Source organism: Mesoplodon bidens (assembly GCF_964165515.1).
Source record: "Mesoplodon bidens genome assembly, chromosome: 4".
Lineage (NCBI taxonomy): Eukaryota > Metazoa > Chordata > Mammalia > Artiodactyla > Ziphiidae > Mesoplodon > Mesoplodon bidens.
Window position 1 is genome coordinate 149924869 of NC_138160.1, and position 15535 is coordinate 149940403.

General features: G+C 60.9%; 2 protein-coding genes across 3 annotated transcripts; one reads left to right on the top strand and one right to left on the bottom strand.

Annotated features, from left to right (window-relative positions):
• Positions 1–50: 50 nt before the first annotated feature.
• TEKTIP1 (tektin bundle interacting protein 1) lies at positions 51–5179 on the top strand. Its single transcript, XM_081231172.1, is given in 5 exon segments — positions 51–2068; positions 4291–4529; positions 4664–4841; positions 4843–5033; positions 5036–5179. Coding segments are annotated over 5 exon segments (903 nt in total). The 5' UTR covers positions 51–1802; the 3' UTR covers positions 5065–5179.
• Positions 5180–5785: 606 nt separating this feature from the next.
• On the bottom strand, positions 5786–15259 carry MFSD12 (major facilitator superfamily domain containing 12). Of its 2 annotated transcripts, XM_081231171.1 has the most exons (10): positions 14852–15259; positions 10816–11026; positions 8914–9052; positions 8611–8793; positions 8226–8318; positions 8049–8141; positions 7480–7650; positions 7301–7395; positions 6025–6155; positions 5786–5907 (listed from the first exon to the last, which is right to left on the bottom strand). In XM_081231171.1, exons 1-10 carry the CDS (start codon positions 15147–15149, stop codon positions 5885–5887), a joined length of 1437 nt encoding a protein of 478 aa, XP_081087297.1. In that variant the 5' UTR covers positions 15150–15259; the 3' UTR covers positions 5786–5884. The 2 variants fall into 2 exon arrangements, with proteins under 2 accessions (XP_081087297.1, XP_081087296.1); XM_081231170.1 differs by lacking the exon at positions 5786–5907 and having other exon boundaries at positions 5954–6155.
• Between the last annotated feature and the right edge of the window lie 276 nt (positions 15260–15535).

The window sequence follows — 15535 nt, forward strand, 5'->3', positions numbered from 1 at the left end:
GGCTCTGTGGGAGAGGCTGCGGGGGCCACTCAGAGGCGGTCAGCAGGGCGCGCCGGGGTCCCTGAATTCATGGCCCCGTGATCCAGGCCAGTCCTTGCAGCCAGGCTGGTTCTGTTGGGAAGTGGAGGGTGGGCCCGGGGGTGGTGGTCTGAGCACATAGCGAGGCCTGGCCCGGGGTAGAGGGGGTGGCACCTCTGCCTGACAGATGGGCTTCCGGGGCCAGTGGGGACACTGCCGGCCCAGCACCCTGTGCGTGGGGAGGGCCAGGTGTGGTGCGGCAGGATTCGTTTCCATTGCTCCTCGACTGGCAGAGGAGAAGGGAATTAGTGACAGCGACAGCCAAGGGTGAGGCAGGGGAGACACAGCGGCTTCCAGGAAGGAGCGGAGAAGGGGGGGGCAGGAGGCCCCAGGGAGGAAAGCAGCCTGGACCAGAGGGGTTGTGACACTGGGTGGGCCTGTGGGCCCGGGGGCCCCAGGGGTCTTGAGAAGGAAAGCGAGGTGAGGCCCTCTGCAGTGAGCAGCTGCCCACAACTGGTGGCGCACCCCAGGCCCTCCCCGCAAGCCCGGGGAAGATCCCCGTCCTGGGCAGCCAGGGACAAGGGAGGCCAGAGCCCAGACCTGCCCTTGAGGAGCTTCTGTGTGTCAGGGAGTGGACGACAGAGTGTAAGTGCATGTGGCCGTCACGGTGTGAAGGGTGGCGTGGGCCTTGGGAGAGGGCAGCTTGAGCCTAGGGCTGACGTGTCAGCAGGGGCCTGAGGGGGCACGGACACACCCGGGCAGAGCTGGTGCTCCACGCTGTGGACCTGTGCAAAGGCCCTGGGACAGGACTGTGCCTGGTGAGCTGGAGGAACAGCCAGGAGGCCCCTGTGTCTGGAGCAGAGGGAGCAAGAGGGAGGAGGGGAGGGCAGGGAGGGGATGGGGCAGGTCATGCAGGGCCTTGGGGAGGACTTGGGCTTTTACCCCAGGAGGGAGGGTAGGATCCTGGAGGGCTGTGGGCAGAGAGGGGAAGGGAGACCCTTCCCCTTGGTGTGGAGACCTGGAAACAGGTGGGCAGGGGCGCAGAGACCAGGGAGGACGCCCTGCCCGGGCAGGCAATGACAGGACTGCGGCCACAAGCAGGTGGAAATGGTGAAAGGCAGGCAGGTTCTGGATTTCTTGTGAATTTTTTAACGTGTAGTAAAATGTGTGTAACATTTTAAGGTGTACAATCCTGTGGTTTTTGGTATATTTACTGTTATGCTGGCCACCACCATCTAATTCCAGAACCTTCCATCACCCCCAAAAGAAGCCCCATCCCCCTTCCAGCCCCTGACAACCACGAATCCACCCTCTGTGTCTGCGGATTTGCCTGTTGTGAACGTTTCCCATCAATGGAATCAGACACTCCTGTGTCTGGCTTCTCTCACTGAGCTCCGTGTTCTCAAGGTTGTTGGCGCGTCACCCCTTTTCATGGCTAACATTCCAGTGTGTGGAAGGACCCTGTTTTGGGTTCTGTTCTGCGGTTGGTGGGCATTTGGGTTGCTTCCGCTCTTTGGCTGTTGTGGATCATGCCGCTGTGAACACGCGTGTGCATTCTCTCGCACTGGATGTATTTTGGAAACAGATGAAGGACTGGACGGGGGTGGGGTGAGAAGGGAGGACCTGGGAGCTGCAGGGCTGCTGGCCTGAGCACCTGAAAGGGTAGGGTTGAGGTGGTGGAAAGGAAATTTAGAAGCTTCATTGGGTTCGGAGGCCCCCATGCGGCTGTGTTGCGGGGGCAGAGAAGAGGTGGGAGGGCTGAGCCCCAGGCCGGCCCTACCCAGATGAGCGTCGGCCTCCTCCAGCCTCTGCTCTCCCGGCTCGGCCCCTCAGCTGGGGGAGAGGCAGTGGCCTGGATGGTGGCCAGCAGACCCAGCTGTTGCCAGGACACCGGGCTGTCTTTGTCGCTGTCAGCAATGGCCCCGCAGGCCTTGGAGGCAGGAGCCCCCGGGCACCCCAAGGCAGACATGCAGACCCTGAGGCAGGAGGCTGCCCGGCCCTACGTCCCCCGGGGGACCCTGGAAGTGAACCGCCCGGCATCTCTCTACAGGTGAGCACGTCCTGCCCCTGCACTGCCTTCTTTGGGTTTGCTTCCCACCAGCGTCATTCATTCTCCATAAAGGCACGTGGGTGCTGCACCTGCTCCCTGCACCCTCCCCACCTACCTGCACCAGGCTTGGGACCTGGCAGGAGTACACACAGGTCACACGTGATGGTTCACGCATGCAGGACACACACACAGCCAGCCAGCAGAGCAGATAGGCTCCCGGGAGCCCTGCGCTGCTGGAACAACCCCACAAGGGGGCGGCCTCGAGCACAGAATTTACCTCTCCCAGCTCTGGGGGCCAGGAGCCCCAAGACCAAGGTGTCAGCAGGGCTGGGGCCTTCTGAGGCCATGAGGGAGCATCTGCCCCGTGTCCCTCCTGGCTTCTGGGGGTGCTGGTAGTCCGTGGCATCCCTTGTCTCGTGACCTTCTCCCTTGACCGTGCAGATACCCTGGCCTCACCAGGGCTCTGCATTAGGGTTGCATTAGGGCCTCCCTGACCCGGCATGACCCTGTCTTGAGTTACATCTGCTAAGACCCTATTTCCAAGTAAGGTCATGTTCTGAGATTCCGGGTGGACGTGAACTGGGGGGACACGTTCAACCCATTAGAGGATCCATTAATAAGCGTTAATAAACTATAATGGGTTACCATGCTGCTTTACAGAAAAGGCAAGTCAGTGCCCTTGGTGCTGCTGCATTTCCAAGAAAATGAAGTAAAAAAAAAAAAAAGCTGTGCCACCACAATAGAAGCAGGTTCCCACAGGTGTGTGATGGGATGGAATGGCTCGTGCATACACACTGCTTCTGGAATGAAGCAGAAACCAGTAAGAGTGGCAGCCCCGGTCGAGGGGACTGGCAGCTAGGTCAGGGAGACTCACTGCTTTTTCCAATAGTTTTATTTATTTAAGTGCCATTAGATTTCTTGATTCTAGATCAAAAAGGCATTCATTTATTATGAGAAAAAAATGTTTTTCAGCCATAACGCCATGTTCTTTTATTAGTTTTTTTGAGGTGTAATTGACACAGAGACTCGCTTTTCATTGTGTGTTATTTTTGACTGTTTTAATTCCTTTTTACAAGCCAGGTGCATTTTGTAGTTTTGGTTCATTTTGTAGTTCAAAAGAGTGGGGCCTGCCAGACGGTCCCTAAACTCCCCTCCCTGTAAGTGGCAAACCAGCCTGCGGCCACTTCCTGGAACTGACCAGGCTGAGCCCACCTCTTATGAAACACGTGGGTTTCTGGTTTTCCGTGTGGAGTGGGAACTCCAAGCAGGCACAGGGGAGAACGTTTTATCAGCAGCCCTGCTTGGACCATCTTGGGACCACAGGCTCATTCCCTGGGGCATCTCCCTGGAGCGAGCTCGCCAGGTCAAAGCACATGCCCATGTCTGTCTCTTGGGCAGTGGTGCTGCGAGGGTGTTCCCGAAGGATAGCTTTAGTTTTGATGGTATCTCGTTGAGGTTTGATTTTTGCCATCGTTAGCATATTTCCACTTCCCTCTTTGCTCTGCCAGCCTCTGTTCCTTACACCATCCCTGCTGCCCCAGGGCCTTTGCACAAGTGGGTTCCTCCTCACATCACTGCCACCTCCTCAGGGGAGCCCTCCTGATGCTCTCAGCCTGGAATGGGCTCTGGCAACAGAGGCCCCCAGAACAGGCACTCCTGTGTAGCTGCAATAGTTTCTCCTTTAAATGTGAGCTTGCCTTCACTCCCCGCTGGCCCCGATGGCTGGGCGGGTGGTGATGGCACAAGGGTTCCCCGAAGGTCTCCCTGGGAGCCTGGGCTCCCCACACACTTTCCCAGTGTCCCCAACCCATGGCTCCCAGGCCAGACCAATGACAGTGAAACCTGCGCCACTCACTCAGCCACAGCTGAGACCACATCCTCCTGGTGCACCTCCAGGCCAGGGGGGCTTCCTGGAGGAAACGGCCTGCAGGTCTGGGAGGCCGGGCAAAGGACTTAGTAGAGGCAAGAAAAGATGAAATGTTTAGGAGGTCCTGGGGGTTGGGGAAGATGTGGCAGAGAGGAGGGGCTACAAGGGGTCAGCCTCCCACCCTCTGCCAGCCTGGGTGGGAGGGTGTCCAGTACTGAAGGACAGACAAGGCCCCCTGCACGTTGGGCCAGGCTTCTGCATTCTGCACCCTCAGTGCTGGCGATGGGGATGAAGAGGCCCGGGGAGGGCAGGGGGGCTGAAAACTCAGTCTCTCTCCTCCCACCCCCGCCCTCAGCGATGACTACCTGTCCCAGGAGGGGCTCCGCCAGACGCTGGCCATCAAGCAGGCAATGCGCTGGAACTACACACCCATGGGACGCGACGCGGCCGGCCAGCTGTGGTACACGGGCCTGACAAACTCGGACTCCCGAGAAGCCTGGAACACGCTCCCTCGGGCTCTGGGTAGCCCGCACTTCGAGGCTTATGCCAGCAGGCACGGATGCCACAGCCCCTGGGAGCGCAGCATGCCCTTGGGTGAGTGCCCAGCCCCCGCAGGCCCCCAGCCCCACCCGCCCGGACACCAGGCTCGCCTTGAGGGCAGGGGAGGGTGAGGGAGGGGAGGGTGAGGCCCACAGGTGCAGAGATGACCTCTGACCCCTACCCCACAGCCTATACCCAGCGTCTCTGGGAGACCGCCTGGTATGACCCCATCATCCCCGCACAGTACAGGGGCCCCCGCGTGCAGTACGGGAGTGTGCTGTGGAAAAACAGACCCATCCAGGACGAGGAGTACGGTGAGCCTGGGCCAGGGGCAGGTGACCCAGGGGCTGGCGGTGAGACGCCGGGGCCAGGAGGCGGGGCCAGCCAGTGACCCAGGTCCTGGCCCCCCAGTGATCCACAGGCACCAATTCGGGGTCGAGCCGCTGTGGCGGGCGTCTGGCTACGTGCCATACCTGTCGGGGCCCCAGCGCCCGCGCTACACCACCCAGAACTACCGGCAGTGGGACCTGGAACCCTGCTGCCCCTCCACCAACCAGCAGCCCCGCCGGTCTACACGCCCAGTCACTGATAAAGATCTCATGCTGCCTGGTGTGGCTCTTCAGGGACCCGGTGCCTCTCCCGCAAGGCGTCTGTCCACCTCTGGGGCCGGGGCCTGGGGAGGTCAGGCAGCCAGATGAAGGGAGCTCTGAACCAGGACCCTGGTGACCAAGCTCCAGGGCAGAGTCAGACAGACAACCTCTCCTGCCCTCGGCTCCCCCTACCCCAGGCCCCAGGCCAAGGCACAGTCCTGGCCCCAGGCGGCTCTTTATTCACTGTCAGCAGTGGCCTGGGCGCAGGGAGCCGCACTCGGGCCCCCGGCCCGGCATGCTGAGCCTCACCATCGCCACGGCCAGGGTCTGGGCCCAGCCCCCTAACCCCGAGGCTGGGGCTCCTGGCAGGCTCAGCAATGGCTCTGTCCTCCAGGAACTGGCGGCACCCGGGAGCAGCACCCGGGAAACCCTAGGCTGGCCGGGGCTGAGCTCGGGGCAGGCCCTGCGCCCAGGAGCCTCACATCCGGCCCCCACATGACACAGGGTACCCCGAATCATCCAGACAGCTGGGGGTGGGTTAGAGTTGGGATTGGGGTACCCCAGACCCACAAGGACCCCACCAGCCCCTGAATACCAGAGGGCCTAGCTCGGTGTCCCCGCCCTAGCGGGGATAAGCTGCTGGTATCCTGCCCATCCTGACCACGCCCACCAAGCCCCACCCGACCCCGCAGCCAGGCAGGGACAGAACAGACGCAGGAGTGGGATCAGAGCAGCAAAGGGGCCACTGCAGGCCTCGTTGGGCAGCGAGTGTTCACAGTCGCAGTTAATTTACAGAGGGTAAGGGACCATGGGGCAGTGTCAGGGTTGGGCTCCAGGGTCCCCTGCAAGAGAGAAGGGGGTGGAAGTGGGGTTAGGGAGAGCGGGGCCTGTCCTGGCCCAGACCTACACACCCATGGCTGGTTTGGGGCTTTTGTGGGGTGGCGGGGCCTGCAACTCACAGCTCCGAAGGCGGACGGGCCAGACCAGGAGACAGCACAGAGCCAGGGTGGCGGCCACGCCCACGCCGCCCGTCACGGCCACCATCACCCAGTGGTAGAAGGCCACGCAGGCTTTGCAGCAGAGCTCTGAGCTGGGGGCGAGGGAAGGGCAGAAGAGGGTGAGCAGGCGCCTGTCCGCCTGTCCGTACCTTCCAGCCCCAGCCTGGACCTCCTGCTCCTCCCATCTCAGCCGGGGCACCCCATCTTTCCCCGCACTCAGGCCAGGACCAAGTGGTTGCCCTCAACCCCCTCCTCCCCTCCAACAGCTGATACTTCAGTCAGTAAGGTCAGCTCTGCCTTCCAAGTCTACCCCAGACTGCCCATTTCTCCTCCCTCAGGATCCAGCCCCGTCACCACCTGCCCCGCACCATCCTAGTCCCCTCCCTGTTCCCGCCCTCCCTTCCCTGTCTGTCCTCCCCGAAGTAGCCACCAGAGGGCGCCAGTGAGCACCTGAGTCAGGCCCCACCCCCTCTGCTCACAGCCCTCCAGGGTCCCACCTCCCTTGGGGCGAAAACCCAAGTCCTCCTTGTGGCCCACAAGGCCCTGCATGACCCAACCCCTCCCTAACCTCCCCTCCTCCCTCTCCCCCCCTTGCTCACTCTACTCCAGCCCCAAGGGCCTCGTTGCTGTCCTTCCACCATGCCAGGCCCAGCCCTGCCCCGGGGCCTTTGCACAAGGCTCTTCCTCCCCATATGCCTAGAACTCCCTGAGGTGCTCCAGGTCTCGGGTCCCATGTCACCTCAAGGCAGCCCTTCCTGACTTCTTGCCCCAGTCAGGCCTCCCCAAGCGGTGTCCTTCACACCCTTTGTACCCATTTATTCATGAGATTATTCATGTGGCTCGTGCTGTCCCCAGCTCCACGAGGACAGAGGACCAGGCCAGCTTTCATTCCCAAATCCTGGGCTTCTACAGGGTGCAAACTCAGGTCTAGAACCATCTGGGGCTGGAACCCTAGGTTCTGAGGGTCTGAATTACAGGGATTCCAGGCTCTCCCTCTGCCCTGTCCGCTCACATCCCCCCGATCCATCTGTGTGTCCTCAGCACCTGGCCCAGGACAGACTGTCGGCTCAGTAAATAAATGGGCGCTCGAGGTGGGGAATAACCCGGTCTCCCTGGCTGTGAGGCCACAAGGGCGGGGTCTTCTGTTCTCATTAGCAGACCTGGGGCAGCGCCTGGGGCACAGCATGGCCTCAGCACAGCTCATTAAACGCGAGAACGAATGGACGGGGGTACTCACGAGCAGGGGTGCAGGCTCTGGATGGCCATGACTGCCAGCCCATTGGCCACCTTGTCCGAGAAGCTCATGGCACCATACACGAAGGCTCCGCTGTGCTGCGGGGACACAGGCAGGGGGTCAGCATCCCAGGCCTCGGCCCTGGTCCCCAACCCCAACCCGGACCGGCTCAGCAGCCCTACCGTGTGGGGGCCAATGAGGTCAGCCGTCATGGCCAGCGAGGTGACGAGGATGGTGGCACAGCCCATGCCTAGCAGCACAGCCACCACATACACAGCCACACCCAGCTCATCTGCCAGTGCCACCCAGGCTGCGAAGGCCAGGATCACCAGGAGGCCCACAAAGTAGGTCATCTGCAGAGAGCCCGACCTGGCGTCAGGCCTGCCTCGCCGGGCAGCCCTGAGCCTGGCACTTGCCCTTTCTGATCTTCAGTCCGGCCCCCAGCAAAGCGGGGTTTGAGTTGGGTTATCCCTAAGGAGCCCCCAGCTCTGCCCTCAGAGGATTCTGAGATTCTGAGCCTCAGAGGTGCTCCAAGCACCATAGAGCAGATGTTCTAGGGCTGTGCTGTCTGTTATGGCTGCCACTAGAGGTGGGCAGCTACTTGGGTCTCAACGCAACTCAATTAAAAGGAAACAAAATGAAGCATTCAGTTCCTCAGTCATGCCGGCCACCCTCTGGCTCCCACGCTGGGCCGTGGTCTGGAGTCGCCCAGGTTCCACAAGGCACCCTGCCCTCTGCCTGGCCCACTCACATTCCTCCCGATGCACTTGTTGACAGGCTTCAGAAGGAAGGAGGAGAGGAAGCCACTGAGGTACATCACCAGCGGGATGGTGGCGATGAACTTCTGTCGGGGCAGAGCGGGCACAGGCGTGTCAGGAGTGGCTCATCAGGCTCGGGGCCCTGCACCCCCACCACCCGGCCGGCTCACCTTAGGCAGGTTGAGGGAGTAGGTGAGGTACATGGCCATGTATGTCTGGGACAGGTTCACAATGAGCCTTGTGCTCATGTACAGCAAGCCCACCTGTAAACAGAGGGACGGGTCAGAGGGGGCCCTCCTCCACTCCCATAAGCGGGGAGCACTGGGGGGCCCACGCGAGTAACCCTGCAGCTGGCACCTGATCCATTAGTAGTGACTGCCTAGCTGGTCAGGTGGAGAAGAGAGCAGTGACTGATGAGTAATGTCTGCCCTGGGTGTGACTGGAGAAGGGGCTACGTTTGCTCCAACGTCTGCCATCCCTGCCTGCAGCCGCACAGAGTAAGGGCCTGGTGGGAGAGGGGCATCAACTCCAACACCCTCTGCCCCTATGACGTACCTGATAAAAGGCTGGCTCCCGAAGCCAGTGTTTCCAGAGCAGCAAGGGCCGGGCAGTTGCAGGGGCCAACAGGGGGCTGTGTTCATCTGGCTCCTCCACCTGCCGCCGGCGCCCCTCCCTGGTGCCCAGGTGGAACAGCAGTGAGAAGACAGCTCCAACGCCCACCACCAACAGCGAGAGGTTCTGGGGACCGGGCAGGAGAGGGGTCAGCAGCGACTCTCGGCCCAAGCCCTGAGTTCTGGGCCTTGGGGTTGTCCAACCCGGGCAGCAGCCAGCCTTGGCCCACCCCGGGCCCCAGCTCACCCGGAACACCGGCACATCTTGGACCCCCAGCTGGTCATAGACATCCTGGGTGGACCCCATGTGGGGAGAGCCCTGCAGGTGGAGCAGAAGCCAGGCAGCCCCATAGACGGTGATGCTGGCCACCACGGTGAAGGCGTACCTGCCGGGGCACAGGCGAAGCCTCAGCAGGGCAGCCCGGGAGCCAGGCGACCACTTCCTCCCCAGGCAGGTGTACAGTCAGAGCTGCTTATGGCATCTGGGGAACCCCCGGCCAGGTGATTTCAGCCACCAACACACTGGGTAGCCCAGGAAAGCCTCTGCTGGCCTCAGTTTCCCCAGCCTGCACATATCTGATTTCTCTGGCCCAAGACCCCTCCGTGAGGTCCCGTCTGCCTGGGGCCTGAATGTAGAGACTTAGCAAAGCAGGGCCGAGTCAGGCCTGCAACCCAGAAGCCTGAGAACCCAAGATACCCAGAAGTCCTGGGCTTCAGCTGGGCAAGGGCTCCATGGTCTAAAGTCATCTGAGTCCACTCCTGCCTGCAGCCCCAGAGCCATGTCCCGCCTAGGGCCTCGGCCGGGGCAAGGAGCCTCTGGATCTCACCAGGAGTCCATTTCCCTTTCTGAAAGTGAGAACAAGAACACCCGCAGAGGTCAAGGCGAAGACGACACGAGGCAGGCGGTAAAGTACGTGCGGGTAGAAAGTGCCCAGAGCTTGGCCTCTACCGGGCCCAGCCTGTCCCCCTCAGCTGGGGCCCTCAGGGGCCCCAGGCATTGAGCAACCCCTGCCCGCAGCTCTTGGCCATAATGGGGAACTGGGCTCAGACGGGCAGGGCCCTCATGACGAGCGCTTATGCCCGCACGGCCACCTTCATGCGTGACGTCCCTCCTGCAGAGAACTGTCATCTCCTGATCCCTGTTCCCACTGCACAGGCCCCACTCTGCTCCAACCCTGTCCCTGGGCACATGACAACCTCTCGGGCTTGTGAGAATTCAAGATCTTCTGCGTGACGGGCTCGGAACTGTGCCCAGCCCACAGCAAGCGTTCCCTAAGTGCTCCTGCTACCGTCACGTGCACAATCACCTCCTTCAGCACCTCAAGCAAGTCAACGGATGCGCTGGGCGCCAGCTGTAGCCACGTGTGGGAGGCGGGATTCTAAGATGGTTCAGACATTCCCATGGCCTGCCCCCCCGCCCCCCTCCCCTTGGGGAACGGGATGTGTGAATGTGATGGGTTGTCAAGCCCGTGTTAGGTAACTGTCTGTGGCAAAGGTAAAGGGATTTTGTGGATGTAAGTAAGGGAGATTATCCTGAGTGGGCCTGACCTAATCAGGCGACCCTCAGAAAGTGGGCTTACACCATCCCTGAGATGAGAGACTCGTGCTGGCCTCAAAGAAGCAGCAAGCCCCTACGACTTCTTTTTTTGGCCGTGCCATGCAGCATGCAGGATCTTAGTTCCCCGACCAGGGATCGAATCCACACCCCCTGCAATGGAAGCTCAGAGTCTTAACCACTGGACTGCCAGGGAAGTCCCAACCCCCAAGACTTCTAAATCTATAAGAAGACAAACACTGCCAACAATGACATGAGCAGGGCAGAGGGACCCCAAGCCTCAGATGACGCCCCAGCCCTAGCCGACACCTTGACTGCAGCCTCAAGACTAACGCTGAGAACCCAGCTAAGCTAAGCCAGACTCCTGACCCAAAGAAACCAGGAGGTGGCCAATGTGTGCTGTGTGAAGTTGCTAACTTGGTGCTCATTTGTTAGGCAGCAACGGCCGAATAATACACTAATTTACAGATGCCCATGCTGGGGCAGAGTCCCAGAGCCACACAGCCAAGCAGAGCCCAGACATGGAGAGTGGCCCTGGGCCCCTGGCCGTGCCTGCTCTTTGCACGCCTGCCCGCCCTGCCCCGAAGGTGGCACCTGAGAGCCGTGAGCTCCACCTTCTCATGGTCGTTGGTGACGAGCTCCGGGATGAGGCTGAGGTGGGCGATCTGTGTAGCAGCCCAGCCGAACTGGAAGATCACGATGAAAGGCCCGTAGTAGAGGAGGGCAACCCACTCAGGCGTGGTAGCCTTGCAGCCCAGGCAGGGGCTGAAGATGAAGGGGAAGGACAGCAGGACGCAGATGGTGCCTGTGGACGAGCAGAGCGGGGAGGGCACATTGCAGGGCCTTCCCACGCTGGCCCAGGGCTCCCCAGGTGAGCGGGTGGGGACAAAACCGAGACGTGGAAAAGGTTAGAGACCCCCTCCACAAACACACACACAACAAAGTCACACAGTGAGTGGGTGTCAGCAGCCCAGGGCTCCCCAGGCTTACAGCCCCTGTGACAGATGGGGAACTAAGGCCCAGAGATCTGGGGCCCCCCTGAGGACACACAGCCAAACAGGACAGAGGGGCTGGGCCTCCCAGTCCAGGCCCTATGCCCCTTGTGTGTGATGGGGGAACTGATGCACAGCCGGCCACATGCTGTAACCATGCAGGGGCAGGGCCAGGTGATAGGGGACAAGAATGGGGCCTTGCCATGCCGGCTCAGGGCTCGCCAAGTTTGCCCCCTTGGTGACAGCCGGGGAAACAAGCCGAGCCTGAGGCCACGCAGCAGGTTGAAAGGGTGCTGTGGAGGTCCCCTGGGGAACTGCCCACCACAGATGCGCCACTTACCCCCGTCACTTCCCCTTCCCGCCTCGCCCACGGAGGGGGCCTTTTCCTCCCAGCTCCTACCAGGCATCCCGTGGGGCTGCCAGGAGTCAGGGGGCCCAGTTGACGCTGGGCGGGGCTGGGCCACATCCTGCCCTCTGGAGTCCTAGTGTCCCTGTCAGCCCACAAGGGGGCCTCTCCCTGGAAAACACTCATACCTCAGAACAAGCACAAGTTCTCCCCGAGGTCCCGAAGGGGCCTGCACCACCCGCCCTGCCCCGTCCCCTCCTCCCTCTCTCCCCCTCGCTCATTCTGCTCCAGCCACCCGGGCCTCCTCCCTGTTCCTCCTGCCCCAGGGCCTTTGCACAGGCTGTCCCCTCTGCCTGGAATGCTTTTCCCATGACATCTTAGCAAGGTGCACTCCTCTTCATCCCTCCAGGACTCAACTAAAATGCCACCTCCTCAAAGAAGCCCCCCTGACCAGCCTAGTCACCAGCAGTCCCCTCCCCACCCTGACACCCTCTGTCTGAACCCCGCTGTCTCTCCTTCATACCCCTTTGCACACACAGGAATTCTTTTGTCTCTCTGTCTGGGGGGTGGGTAACAGGTCTCTCCAAGTCACTTCTGTGTCCCTGGCACCCAATACAGAATCTGGCACATCAAGATCTTTTGAATGAGTGAATAATAATAATAGTGGCCTCTATTTAAAACAGCCCAAAGAGGTGAATATTATTATTAACCCCATTTCCTGATGAGGAAACTGAGGCCCGCTGAGTGAGCTGCAGAATTGCGAGGCCAGCCTGCTGGACTCTGAGCCATGCTCCTTCCCTCCAGCCCTCCACCCTCCTCCTCCCATCCCAGAGTGCCTGGAGCCAGACTTCCTTCCTCCCCACCAGGCCCCCGGAGGTGACCTCATCCCCCAGACCCAGGGCCCGCCCCAACAGTCCAGGGACTGGGAAATGAAACCAAAACAACGCTTGGTATTTCTCTGGAACTGGTGCCTGGAAGAGGCACCCCAGGCAGATTCCTGGTGGCCTGGAGGCCACCCCGGGGCCAGACAGGAACTGTAGACTCTGGTCAGAAAAATGTGCTGCCCTAGCCGGACGGACTCTACCCTGCTGCTGCCCAGGCCACGTTAACCATTGTCAGGGCCAGGCTGCCTGGCTAGGGGACTTTGGGTGAGTGACTGCCTCTCTGGGCCTCTGTTTCCAGGAAAGGAAGCTAATAAAAATACCTCACAAAATTGGCATGAGAATTAAGAGTTAATATGTGAAATTGGGAGTTCCTACTTCTTTGAGCCACTTCCTGTCTCAGCAACTTCAAAGCCATGGGATGTCACACCTTTGCAAAAGCTGTTTCAACTACTTGGAATGCTCCCCTACATACACACACTCCTATTCGTCCTTCAAATCCCCAAAGCTAATGTCCCCTCCTCCAGAGCTCTGCTTCTTCCTATGAAGCCCAGTCTACCCACCTGCCCCAGCCTGGACCCGACAGGAGTGCCCATGTCTGGCTTTCTGGGTCCTCTCTGCGGTAGACAGGGAGCCCCGAGGGCTTGTTAAGGGAAAGAATGAGTCTGTCCCCACCACCCACAGACTCGGGTAAAAAAGAGAAGTGAGCACTGTGGCTGAGGTGACCTTCACTCAAGTCACCTTATCAGGCATCACAAGGGGCCGCCCTGGCTTCTTCTCTCCACATATCTTCCTGGATCTCTGCACATGCAGGGAGAGGGCACAGGTGGTGGCCCTGGTATCTGATTGGGGCACCCATCATAAGCTGAAGGCATAAACACAAAGACTTTAGTGTACTGACAAAGGTGCCTCCACTACCCTAAACTCCCCTCTGCAAGGGGACTCAGCGTCTCCCTCTGGGGTCAGGTGGGACCGTCGCTGAACCTCAGCCCCCCCACCTACAAAACGGGAAGACAGGCTGTTACGAGGTCCCACCTTAGGGCCTTTGCACATGCAGCATCCACTGCCAGGCAAACCTACCTGTGGCTGACTCCATCTCCTTAGAGGGGGCTCACCTGTCTGCCCCAGAGAAAACAGCCCTTACATCTCTCTGACCCAAGAACTACCTTTTTTGTGTGTCAACGGGTCTACCCAACTATTACGAACAAAATTGCATTTGAGACTTTGGGCTCAGCTCTGTAAGCAATCCCAACCGCGCCCATAGAGGGATACCTCTGTCTAGGGTCTGAGTCATGTGCCTCTCCCTGCTCCCCCCGCACCCGGGCTGCTAGCCTAATGTGACCCAAAAACAGCCTGGGCATCCTCAGTGTCTAAGAAACTGAAATCCAGCCCCTAAGCCACGGCCACAGCAATGCCAGCCACTTGCAGGCAACTTGGAGATCTGTTGTACCTTGGAAAAATGTCCCTCATGAGGGCCAAGGCAAATCACTGCCTCCTCAGTCATTGTTCCCAAGGGCAAGGAGATACCAGCCGGCCCTCCTGGTTTCTGGAAAGCTGCGGCCCAGAATTCCCAGAAGCGGGCAGGATTCCTGGTTCTGCCTCCTGAAATGCCCGGCATGCCCCAAGCGCCAGGATGCAGCGGGTACTTCTGCCAGCGAAAGAACAGCAGGCAAAGTGGCCAGGGCTAATCTCAGGGCCCAGGGTCCAGGCGGGCAGAGAAAGGATGCCAGGAGTCGGGCCTTATCATGGGTGTGCACCGGGCAGGGTGCCCCGGCCCCTGTGGGACCCACCTCCTCCCCTCACCAACAGCCCTCTAGTCCAGGTAACTCCCTCATAATAAACAGAGGGTGACCCCATTACCTGCTCTGCAGACCCCCATCCCATCAGCCGGACAAGTTACAGAACCCCGAGCCTTCTGGCTTACCCGGTCCCCAACCCAGTTCCCAGGACAGCTCCCCAAAGCCACCAAGTGCCAGGTTGCCCGAGATGAGCGAGGGGATGGATGCACAAAGTGCACTGCGGGAACAGACAGACAGAGGGGACTCTAGGCAGCCTGACTCAAGAGTTGTCCTGGGTGGGCACCCTGATACAGATGAAGTCAGGCCAGACCAGACAGACTGACAGAGGAGGCGCTGGCAGTAGACCCAACCCAGAGAGGGTTCAGGGTGCCCCGGAGGATTAGACAAAGAAAAGTGACACTGGACAGTCACACGAACAGTCAGACGGAGGAGGCTCCGCGGGTCAGATGGCAGCCATGCGACAGACAAACAGAAGGGGTACTGGGCAGTTTAACAGACAGATGGGAAGGCTCATGGGTTGGGCAATTAGAGAGGACGGAGCAGTGGGACAGAGTGGGGAGGTTCGGGCCCTGAGGCAGGCAGTCGGATGGGGGAGTCCGGGCCGGGGCTTACCGACCAGGTGCCAGGCCTTGCGCGGGCCGAAGCGGGCGCAGCGGCCTGCGGCGCGGTCAGCCTCGAAGCCCACGAGGGGCGTGCACAGCCCGTCGGCCACCTGACCCAGCAGCAGCAGCAGGCCGGCGCCGCGCGAGCTGTAGGCGCGCACCGAGTGCAGGTAGAGCAGCAGGTAGGTGAACCACATGGACGCGCAGAGGTCGTTGAGGAAGTGGCCCACGGCGTAGCTCAGCCGCGCGACCAGGGACAGCGGCCGCGGGGACGCCCCCGCTCCGGCCGCCGGGGGCCCCGGGCCCATGGCGGCGCTCCGGGATCGGCCCGTCCGTCCGGCGCCGGCAGACAGGACCCCCGGCCCGGGCTGCCCGCGCCCTACTCTCCCTGCTTCTCTGCCCTCCTCCACCCCGCCCGCCCCGCCGAACGCTTTTGCGGCGACAAAGCCGGTGGATCCGAGAGTAGCTCGGGAGGGGCGGGGAATCCAGGGAGCGGCGTCCGCGCCCGCCAATCGGGGCCGCGGGCCGGGACGGAAAGCCAATCATCACGAAGAGAGGCGTGGTCTCGGGGTTAGCCCGGCCTCGACGCCCGGCACCGACGGGGCTGCTGGGTCCTAGCGCCCGACGGTTTCACAGTGGTATGCGGACCCTCCCACGGAGGTGGGGGGCGACGCCAAGGGCACCCTAATCACAC

What these genes read in the sequence shown, in the direction of transcription:
- MFSD12 (XM_081231170.1), bottom strand. Translation starts at nt 15,149, where the DNA reads ATGGGCCCGGGGCCCCCGGCGGCCGGAGCGGGGGCGTCCCCGCGGCCG. An exon ending in AAGATGTGCCGGTGTTCCGG is followed by an intron (nt 8,794 to 8,913) that starts GTGAGCTGGGGC and finishes CCCGGTCCCCAG; the next exon opens with AACCTCTCGCTGTTGGTGGT. An exon ending in GGGAGCCAGCCTTTTATCAG is followed by an intron (nt 8,319 to 8,610) that starts GTACGTCATAGG and finishes CTCTGTTTACAG; the next exon opens with GTGGGCTTGCTGTACATGAG.